Source organism: Polistes dominula, unplaced genomic scaffold, assembly GCF_049000335.1.
Source record: "Polistes dominula isolate Pdom_NZ unplaced genomic scaffold, Pdom_raw_medaka contig_482, whole genome shotgun sequence".
Lineage (NCBI taxonomy): Eukaryota > Metazoa > Arthropoda > Insecta > Hymenoptera > Vespidae > Polistes > Polistes dominula.
In genome coordinates this window covers 1,687,451-1,699,690 of record NW_028301016.1, presented here as the reverse complement: position 1 = coordinate 1,699,690, position 12,240 = coordinate 1,687,451, and the positions used below count along the sequence as shown (strand labels likewise).

Below are 12,240 nucleotides of genomic sequence, written 5' to 3'. Positions count from 1 at the left end.
TACATATTATTCATCTGTAATAAAATTGTTTCCAAATCACATTTGTTAATAATTCAACAACACAACATAAAAATGCATATTGTCAGATTCTAATAAAATTGTTTCTAAATTACGTTCTTTAATTACTCAACAACATAAAATGCATACTGTTCATCTCTAATAAAATTGTTTCCAAATCACATTTATTATTAATTCAACAACACAACATCAAATATAATCTACAGTAAAAATTTATATGAATGTTAATAGATACGAAATATATATTAATATATGTATATATATGAGGATTTAAAAAACAAAGTGAAAAATCCATAGATTAAAATCGACTTTTCGATGCAAGCCTGTAAATGAAAGCTTCTTTGAAGATAATACGAGATATTATTATTCATTATATTTTATACTGTAACAAATAGTAATATCGTATTTAATATAATAAAATCTAAATGCAATTAACGCGTTAAAACTTTTCAATGGATATTTCACATATTCATAAGTTATACGATTCCCATCGTCAATATATATATATATATATATATATATATATAAATGTATACAGATACATATATGTATATGTTTAATAATCGAAGGCAAAATATGATTTCGATTGAAATTTCAATTAAAACAGATTCCACTCTTGAATTTTATTTACCAATCTGACCAAAGAAGAGAGAAAGAGATAGAGATAGAGAAAGAGAAAGAGAAGGAGAAAGAGAAAGAGAGAGAAAGAACGTGCTTGTTTTAATCCTGACGAAGGTTGACAAAAATCGAATAAAATCAATAACAAGTAATAGATCTTCGCTCTGTCATAACATAAAATATCAATTAAACCATGCGTCGTTCCCCCCACCGATCATGAAAATCTGTTATCAATTGAATACCAAAAGAAACGAAAAAAAAAAAAATAATAAATAAATAAAAATGGGCAGAAAATACAATTTTCCCTTTCTGGTCGTAAAAATTCTTTTGGAAGTCTCGCCGTTAGATGATATTGTCGATAAACACAAACAAAATAAAAAAAAAAGGAAGAGAAGTGAAAAGATAAAAAAAAAGAAAAATAATAAAAAAAAAAAAAGAAAAAAAGAGCAAAGCTCGAGTGTTAAATGAAAAAGCATGCCGAGAGATTTTTTTCTGTATTTTTCTTTTTTTTTTATTATTCGAGTAGATCGACCACAATGGAGTCGATCGTTGAACGTTCTCTATCTACCTACCTACCAACCTACCGACTGCCCTGTAGGTTTACGTACCCTTCCCTTTTATCCGATCGAACGAATAGAAATACTCCGTCCGCGGTTACGAGAAAGAGAGAGAGAGAGAGCATCTGTTATTTCAAACGATTAATTAGAAAACGCGCGTTTTCGCGAATGCCTCGAATGTGGAGAAGGAATTAATATCGTTGCAGAACTCTCGACATTTCGACGAAGCGTGCAAGTGACAAGAGCCCTCCTCTCTCATCCTCACCCTCTAAACCAACCAAGCCCCCCCCCCCTTCTATATATCTATCTCTATCACTCTTTATCTTTTAGCCTTTCTCTTTCTCTTTATATTCCTTTCTATATCTATCAGGGATTTTGTGGAAAACGTTCGTACCCCGGACGACGTTCCAATACGTCAAAGCAGTAAAGCATCGTGCTGGTAAAGTCCAGTAGCTTCGGCGATTATTTTCCCCGGTTATTACTCGTCGACAGGTTTTACCCAATATCTATCTCCTCGATTCGCCATTTTCACCCCGTTCGTTCATTCGTTCGTTCGTTCGAACACGATTCGACGCAAAGTGGCTTCCCACGGTGTACGATTCGACGGACGTTAAAGGTTATCTCTATAAACGTGATCGACAACAAGCCTTGGTTGCTGGCATTGCTTTTGCTTCTGCTGCTGCTGCTGCTGCTGCTGCTACTGATGGTGCTGGTTCTGGTGATGCTGGTTCTGGTGCAGCTGCAGCAGCTGCTGCTGCTACGGCTTTTATTGAGGAGACCTTTGAAAATGTCGATATATCTATATAATGTCGACTACTCAACGTTGATTGAGCTTCATTCACTGTCATCTTTCGTCAAACTTTATTAATGTTATTTCATTTAGCGATTTTTCTACCTTCTTTTTTTTATTATTTTCGCATTCTCTCGTTAACGAGATCGATCAAATTATACATCATTCGTTTTTGTAAACCCTTATCGATCGTAAGTAACCTGGGAAGTGACTTACAAATTATAAAAATATGAAATTAATTATAATTTCATATATTTGTAGTACTGCTTGACAAAAATAAATAATTTCTAATAAATAATAAATTATTCTTATAATACTGAACTATTTTATTTTATTTGTGTGTTGAACAATATTTAATGAAACCACTTTTAACTTAGTAAAAGTCATCAATAAAAAAACCTGACGACCGATAAGGGTTAGCAGTTTTTTAAACCCTTTTAATAACGTGGGAAGTGACTTACAAATAATAAAAATATAAAATTATTAATAATTTCATATATTTGCAGTACTTCAAAAAAATATATAATTTCTAAAAAATAATAAATTATTCTTATAGTACTTAATTTTTTTCATTTGTGTGTTGAACAATATTTAACAAAACCACTTATAACTTAGTAAGAATTGTAATTAAAAAAACCTGACGACCACTAAGGGTTAACAGTTTTTTTAACCTTTTTAGTAACGTGGGAAGTGACTTAGAAATAATAAAAATATCAAATAATTAATAATATCTGATATTTATAGTACTCCTTCAAAAAAAAAAAATACGAATTTTTTAAATAAATAATAAATTATTCTGATGGTACTTAATTTTGTTTGTTTTTGTGTTGAATAATATTTAACAAAACCACTTATAACTTAGTGAAAATCATCAATAACAAAAACCTGACGACCAATAGAAATGTTTTAGTAAACCATGAGATATTATTGGATAAAATATTTCTTTGTGATTTTAATAATCCTTAATAAGATTATAGCTACTATTACTATCACTATTATTAAATACTTGCTTGGTCATCGTGAAACGTCAATTCATTGTGATTATATTTATTTCCATGCTTTTTATTTGTATTTTTTTTTTTTTTCAATATACTTAACTCCATTCGCACGATTGAGTCTCGTATTCCTCGTCACTCTACGTCTACCACGTCGAATTTTAATAATTTCTATCAAAAGCTCTTCTCGTATTTATTCGCAATCGAACTTAATATTCGTTACGCAAATGGCCTAAATCCCTCATGGTCCGAATACTATGCATTATTGTTCGCAGATAATGCTTTCGTTAAAATAAACATTTGTTATGCTCGTAAAAGCATATTTAAAAGGAGAAAGAGAGAGAAGGAAAGAAACAAACAAAAAGAGAAAAAGAGAGTGAGAGAGAGAGAGAGAGAGAAAATAACGACAAGTTATCGACAACATGGATAAAAGCTTATCGATGTGAAATGACATTTAGGTTGATTTTTTAACTTTTATTCTCCCTCTCTCTCTTTTACTCTCTTTCTCTCTTTTTCTCGTGTGATATTTAAATTAGTTTGTTGAATAAATTTAAATATATATATATATATATTTTTTGTTGTTGGTCGTACTCTTTTGTTCCTTTCAATTCTTTTTTGTTTTATCACGAACGTTATATATATATATATATATTTTTTTTTTTTTTTATTACATTTTATTTCTCTATTTTTCTTTTTCTAGGAATTGACAGGCAACCAACGACGAGACGACCAGGTACTAGACGGGATTCGAAAAATTCTTGGAAACTGGATCACAGTAACGAGAAAAAAGCTGCCGGTATGAGGGACGAGCCCATGTCGAAAGGAAATTCGGACAGTGGGGAAGAGCAACTGGATTTTCAATCGGCAACAGCATCCTCGTGCTTTCATCGTCACGAGATCTACGTAAATCTTGGTATCATCGTATACGTTGGTATCGTACTTGGTGGACACTCGACAACGTAGACCCTTTTCTATCGCGTTGTCATACCTTCTATCGGCGTTAAAGAATTTCAACAAATTTTCGAGAACGAATAGATTTTTCTCCATTCTATGGGTTTTTCCTTTCCTATGACGAATCGCAAATTTTGTCGATTCACGTTGGAAACTTCGAACTTTCGAATTGCAAAATGGCAAGTTTTCCAGAAACATACGAAAATGAAAGGAAGAAAAGAAAAGAAAAGAAATGAAAAGAAAAGAAAAGAAAAGAAAAGAAAAGAAAAGAGAAGAGAAGAGAAGAAAGTGAAAAGAAAAAAAAGGAACTAGGAAATCTTTAATCAAGAGTTCCACGCTTTGTGCGTTTTTCGTTTCTCCCAGAAGATCGTACGAGATTACCTATGATCGTTTAAAGTCTCCAGAGAGATGAAAAATATCGTAAATTTAAGCTCTTAGATTATGAAAAGGGGGTAAAAAGAAAAAAAAATCTATGAGAAACGAAGGAGAGACGAAGTAGAGTTTATCTAGCCGGTGTAATGATCCTCTTCCCCCACCCATCCCCTGCTCCCAAAAAACTTGTTTTAAGTTATTACCTATTAAGTCTTTTTGTGTCATCGAGGATCTATGACGATCGTACGAAACGTCCTTACCAATTGTAAAGCTTCGTGTCGTTTGTATTACAGGATTAAATCGATATAAGTATATAATGTGTGCTGTCGCATAATATTACTCTTACACTATAATATACTCTATACATAGATAGTAGATTATCCTATTAAGTTACAGTACAATGACAATAATTTTTGTATCTAATCCCGTTTATGAAAGAAAAGAAAAAAAAAAAGAAAGAGAACGAAACTTTGGTAAAAACTTTTAAAGATCGATAATATTTCTCGCATCGTTGATAATAAAATTGCCTCTCGAAGAAAAATAATCATTCCTTATAATAATATAATCACAATGATGCGTTGATATATTATCAAATGGACATAAAAAACAAAAAAACAACAAAACAAAAAATAATGTTTGAGTAAATACGCGATCGTCAATCCATTAGCACACAGTCCATTAATTTTAAGAAGTTATCAACTTATAGCTTGCGTATTTTGTGATAATGATTACCACTGTGTACGTTGTAAATACACGTAGAGATATGTGATACCCAAATAGGTTGAATAGATTATAAACGAGTCGATCGTTGCTTTCGAATCATAGAGCAATTGATATTGTACAATAAAAATGTGTGAACGATATTGTAGATTAAGCCTCAGGGACATGTAAATACGTTAAGCTGTAAGAACGCGACGTTGCGTTAGTTTTTGCATTTGTGAACGTGAGAAATCTATCTATCCATCTGTAAATACGATGTACTTAATCGTGTAATTCGGCAATAAATGTTAGACTACTAACTGTTACTTGTTGTTACATTTCAAGTATTTTCATTTCGTATTTCCTAATTCATGTAAAAAAAAAAATTTTATTTTAAAAAAGTCTGACTTACTATTAGTTGGTTAGCTAGATACCTGCCTTATTGGCAATGGTAAAAGTAGGTTTCTAAGTAAGCAATGGTTGGTAATATCACTTTCTGCTTACCACGTTACTCAAATGGTAAGATCAATGATAAGATACCGACTGCTAATAATCTTATTCAGTTGATATAATTAATATTATTATCTGATGATCCTATAGATGTAAAAATAAATTTTTACAAGTTTTAGCTTTTGTCGTTTAAAGTTATTTGATTATTCTATCAACAAACTGATATATATTCTATAACAAAAAAATATTGATTGCTATAATAAAGATGACAATGACATATAGGGAATATTTTCTCCATAAATATTATAAATCATAAATTTATAAATAAATTTCATCAAATAATATATTTCAATAAATCTACAATCTCTTCTGTCATTATTAATATTAAGAAAAAAAAAGAAACCTTAGATAAAAAAAGATTTATACTCTCATGTGCAGTTGCAAAGAAAAAGAACAAAATAAAAGGAAAAAAACATTTAGAAAATATACGATATTCCCCATTATTTTTCATAGAAGAAATATTTATCATACCGCAAACGAATAACCACATAGATCGTAAGAAAAGCATCGAATCGACGATAACGAAGAGGAAAGGCGCAATGATGATATTCGGGAAAGAATTATTATGGAAGTTGGCAGCGCACTTTGGAGTAACGAGGGGGAAAAAAAGGGCTTTTCTCCATAAGCCGGCTCGTACATCATCGGCACGAATCCCTTCGGACGGTTATGGAACGAAAGAGCTGGCGATAACAAAGGCATCTACGTGAAGCTGCGCGAGACGGCTTGTAAACAAACTGCGTACCTTACGTTCCGATATATAATAATCGGAAGATGAACGTGCGGTTATAGTAGAAAGCACGATAGCATTGAACATTGACGTCTTCTTAAAAAAGGGGAACGCCGTGGTTTCTACAGTGATAAATTACTAATTGAATAGACTCTTGTATATGTGTATTAAATCTAACATTTAATCTCTTACAAAAGAATCGAACGATTAATCACTAACTCTTATCATTAATTCCACTCAATCTTTCTTCAAACGATATCGTAGAAAAATCGATTAGGGGAAGCAGTCATCCGTTGCCTTGACTATATACTTTTCTCTCTTATAGTCTTTGAAATGACGTAAAATACATATATAGGTATATATCCGTAACATAGTTTCAACTTTCACCCCTACATACTATCAAAGGTGGGTTTGTTATTCTATTCTAGATCGATGTTTTCACATTTTGCCAAAGGCTTACTAATTTTATCTAATACCTAAAGACAAGAGATAGAATCTTGTTTTGGCATAGGTGGTATTCCATGAAGGTGTGTGTATCTTTCATTTAGCCCTAAAGGAAAATGGATATTTATATCATGACTTAGCAATTAACATGCACTAGAAGCTCAATTCTATTCAAAAGGTCATAGAATTTCACTCAATGCAAATAGATTCTCCACGATGCGAATCCTCTTTTCTACGATAAATTATCGATCACTTTGATGTTTAATTACGATATAGAGAAAATACCCCTAATTAGTTTTCATTCTATTCAATTATTATGAACTATTTTAGAAGATAATTACGTTGAAAGGTTAAATAACTTTCTCATCCTCGTTTAATAGATACGAAAACTAATAAGAGCATCAACATCAAATTGGTTGTTTAAATTTCCCGCTTCATTTATATAAGACTACGTTTAGAGTAAGATACCTCGGAGAATTCGAACAAGTTCGCGTGGTCCACGCTCACGTACCTTTTTTCTTTTTGCATCGTTTGCGAAAATACGAGCGGCCACATACTGCTTTCAAGGATTTTTCGGCTAACCCCAAATCGAATCGCAAACGGGTTTCTCGCGATACCCAAGGGACGAATTCTTCAGAACAATTCTTCCTTGAGTCCGGTAGAACGTCTCGAACGTGGATCGTTTACATGTCCGATCTTCAAATTAGCATAATGGCGCTTGCTTGCCTTTCTCTATCTTATTTTCTTTTTCTTCTTCTATGTATGTATATATATATATATATATTTTTTTTTACCATCTTTACGAACAACCTCTCACGGTTTCGATTAATATACGAAGCTTCTTCTGTTTTACAAATTTCCTATGGTATAATATTTTCATCGGACGTTTACTATAGCATACTATGGCGTTAGCGAGAATAAGTCTCGCGAAAAGAAAATGAAAAAAGTATAAAGAGGATAAAGCGCGACGAGAAACGAGTACAAGGAAGAGTTTCACTCTCTCTCTCTCTCTCTCTCTCTCTCTTTCTCTCTTTCTTTTTCTTTCTCTTTTTTTCTAATAGAGATATAATTCTGAACGAAATACACGTCTCACGTATCGTTCTATATCGTCCGATGCACTTGTCGTATAAACGTGCCAGAACGTGTATATCCGTAGACAGAAAGACAGAGTGAGAGAGAGAGAGAGAGAGAGAGAGAGAAAGGTTGAGAGAGTAAGAAAGTATAAAAGCGGCAACGTATACGAGACGTTCACGTTTTTCAGGTGATCGTAAACACGTGTAACAATGGCAAGAACGACACAGAGTCTCTCTCTTACCCAAGCAAGAAGCTCGTCTTACATACTTTTTTTCTGAGGAAAAAAGCAGAGATCGAAAAAGGGGAGGAGAGGTAAAATATGAAGACATAGAGAGAGAGAGAGAGAGAGAGAGAGAGAGAGAAAGGAAAAAAAAACGAAAAAAAGAAAGAGAGAGATAAAAATGTACAAAAACACAAAGATAGATAAAGTAATAGAAAGAGAGAAAGAAATACAGTATAGATAAAAAGTATATTCGTATAAGTTTGTTTGTTTGTTTGTTTGTTACGTGTATTTATGTTGGATGAATGTTGGTTGTATTTGTGAGTGTGTGTTTGTATGCGTGTAAAGAAGGAGACGAAGGTTACGGTGTCTTCGATGCCAGATAGCGGTTTTATGGAAATTCTTCGCGGTCGAGAGAACGTCTAATGCTCTGAATAATATTCCACAAGCTAGCGAGATCGTTCTTTTAGAAAATAGCTCTCTGCCTATATGAAGAAAGCAAGCCCATGTGATAATTGATGATCTTTTTATTCTGTCAGAACCATTTCTATTTTGATCTAACATCCCATGATTTTTCCTTACTCCAATCTTATTACCAGTCATTTAATCAAGATCAAGATGATTTTATTCTTGGATATATAATAAAAATTGTTTGATTAAATCAATAGTTTGTTACTTGACTATTACAGTTTTTATTTTGTGATTTACTTTTAATATTATTGTTAGGATACATTTGTAGAAAAAAAATACTGTGTTGAATTTTTGTTTATAATTTAATTCTTTTGCATTCTAAACAATTTGGTTATATTTAGTTAGATAGATAGCTAATGCTAGTCTGCAAACGGTTCAATGTTGCCATATATTATATAAAAAATTTTAGTTTATTTTATTAGATATTAACACTTATCGGTCCGAAGTAACGACCAATTATCAAGTTATTAATAATAAAATAATGGATGTTAATAATTTAAATTACTATATTTAAAATATTAAATTATAATTTATTAAATATTATATTAATTACAAAATATTATAATATACTTATATTATTATTATTATAATATTAACTAAATTAATATTACCATTATTGTTTTAATATAATAATATATATTATAATATATAATATATTAATTATACTATAATAATATTATTAAATTAATAATATATTATTAATATATACATTTATAAAATAATATTATTAAATAATATTATTAATAAAAATTAATATTAATAATATTATTATATTATTACAGTAAAATAATATAATTATAATGATATAATATATATGACATAAAATTAAATTACAATAATATGATTTATATAATTAATATTAATATAAATATTATATTATTATATTTTAATAGTAATATACTAATAATTAAATAATTAATAATTTCATATATTTGTAATACTCTTTCAAAAGAATAAATAATTTCTAATAAATAATAGGTTATTCTTATAACAATACCAAATAATTTTGTTCATTTGTGTATTAATCAATATTTTACGAAACCACTTATAACTTAATTAGTGAGAATATTCAATAAAAAAACCTAACTATAAATAAAGATTAAAATATTTCAATTTTAATAAATAGTAATAAATTTTATGAACAAAAAAGAACACAAAAATAAATCACGTTAAACTTGACAGCAGTATTGGTCGTTTAAAAATGTTGTAAGAATTTTTGTAAATGTTGATCGATTGGAAACATTCATCGTCCAGCGAGACGAGACGAAACGAGATGAGATTTTTTTCCATTTCACGTTACTATTCTAGTACACCGAAGGAATAGAACGAAATTTATGACACATGGAATAGCAAGCGGCAAAGGAGGAGGTTCGATAGCAACTTGGCTTTATACCGTTGCGAAACAAGCGTCTCTTGCACCGCGAAAGGCTTTGTTCCGGGAGTTCGCTGCCACAGAAATCCGTTTCCCCTTCATATTTGCACGAGTGTGTGCTTTCTCTCTTCTCACTGAATCTCACCCTTCCCATAGTACACCTCCTCCTCCTCTTATTCCTCTTCCTATTCCTCCATCTCCTTCTATTCTACCCTCATCCACCCTCATCCACCCTCATCCACTCCCATCTACTCTTCTCACTTTTCTCTTTCCTTTTCTTTCTGTATTTCTCTCTCTCTCTCTCTTTCTCTCTCTCTCTCTCTATATATATATATATATATTCCTCTCATCCCTCGCGTGCAATTCTCACAGCTCGATACTCACCCCCACCCCTCAGTACTGTTCTAACCGCGCTTCAACAAATTTTATTATTGTTTCTTCGATGATATCGACGTGTCGTTGAATCTTATCACTTTTTCTCTTCATCCTCTTCCTCTTCTTCTTCTCTTTTTATTTATTTCTTTTTTTTTGTCTTCATTTTTTCATGATTGATTATAACCTATTATATCCTCGTACTTTTTCGTATATCTTTTAACATGATTTTGATTATATTGTGGTATATGAAAATCATAAAATTATTTATAGAATTTTTATAAATTATATTGGAGATAAATAAAATGTTTCAAATAATAAAAAGATAAAAATATAATATGATCACTTGAAAATACGTAAGTTACTCTAAAAACGTATATGATGTTTTTCTATAAAATGCATATATTCGTATGATGGATAAAAACGTAGTATAATAAAAAGCTACTATAGTATATTTGATATCTCTATTAAGTGAAAACATTTAGTTTGAAATGACTTGTGTTGGTTGGTAGAAATAGCAATCACTTAATAGCACGTAAAAATTTCATGATATTTTTTGTTTTTATTTCGAAATGATAAAAAATGAAGATCTTTTTTTTTATCTGACCACTGAGTCAGGTTATTTGTACATGTTAGTGTCCGTCAATGTCAACAAACAATAGTATTCCAAATTGATACTAGGATATTCTTGAATAAGAAAAAGAACCATTATATTTATTTTCCCAATGGAACAAACGTATTGTATTTTATTTGATCATATATAAGTAATATCCATCTATCCATCCATCCATCCATCTATCAATCCATCTATCTATCTATTTGTAAGTTTGCAAATTTTCAAGAGTGAATGCTACTAGCACAGTTGGTTCCCTTCGAGAATTTCCTGGTACGTATGATACCAGGGAGGACCATCATAAAGGAGATGCACACGTGAAACGAATAAACAGATTTGTTTACCATCCACTTCTGCTCGGTTTTCCTTTGACGAAGAAACGATGAATGATCCTTAACGTCGACACGAAACTGCTCGGTTATTTGCCTACGTGGAAATCAAGATAGAGTGGGAGTAAAAGAGTATGAGAGAGTATAAAAGAGAGAGAGAGAGAGAGAGAGAGAAAGGAAAGAGCGTAATTATTTTTTATCGATCACTACTCTACCGTTCGAGCTTTTAATGTTTCAGGGTCTTCTTTCTACTACGTTGGATAGAAAAGAAGACGAGAGGAAAGAACGCGAATTCTCGTGGAAGTGATAGCAATGGGAATCAAACTTACGTATATAGTTATCCGTTTGAAAATTTATGGAGAAACTACTTGATGGGAAGGGGGACAAACTCATGTTTTATGAATCATTCGAAATTTCGATGCATCGACGTTCGACATTTCTCTCTTCTCTCGTTGCAAATCGATGAAGAAATTTCGTTCTTACTTAATGTTTCATTTCTTTTCTCTCTCTCTCTCTTTTTTTTTTATTTTTTCTTCGTATTGTTCTTATTGTTATCGCTTAAAAGTTATCCATTTTTTATATCATTATTATTATTATTATTATTTTTTAGTATCAATTTTCAATCATGCCTATTCACTGCAATTTTCTTTCTAAATCTACGATATAGCTAAACTTTATCCTATCGTTTTGTGAAGAAGAAAAATGAAAAAAAAAGAAAAAAACAGAACTCTATTCGAAGGAAAATTTTACCGATCGAACTTTTCGAAGCTATGAACGTACGTACGTATCACTAACACCACCATCACCACCACCATTACCACCAATACTACACCTGGAGTTCTTCCACTTTTAAGTTTTTTTTTTTTTTTTCGTTTTTCTTTCATTCTCTTTTTTTTCTTTTTCTTTTTTAATTCTTTTTCACGAGTTATTGAAATACGAATAATATTCTCTCATCGATTCTCGGAGAATATTTCCGGTCCGCGGTTCCATTAAGCAAGCAGCGAACCGACGCGTCCGATTTACGTTCCTACACTTCGCCGAATTTACCCTGCTTATCGAGACTCGTCCCTATGGAGTACAAAACGGATTTAATAGGATTTGTCTACAG

General features: G+C 31.2%; 1 protein-coding gene across 2 annotated transcripts in view; it reads left to right on the top strand.

Annotated features, from left to right (window-relative positions):
- LOC107064453 (protein amalgam) overlaps positions 1–5,326 on the top strand; it is a 97,105-nt gene extending 91,779 nt beyond the window's left edge. For both annotated transcript variants that reach the window (XM_089174146.1, XM_089174145.1), the window contains one exon: positions 3,679–5,326. In XM_089174146.1, the coding sequence (XP_089030272.1) occupies positions 3,679–3,941 (263 nt within the window). In that variant the 3' untranslated portion in view covers positions 3,942–5,326. The remainder of the gene's footprint in view (positions 1–3,678) is intronic.
- Positions 5,327–12,240: the final 6,914 nt, after the last annotated feature.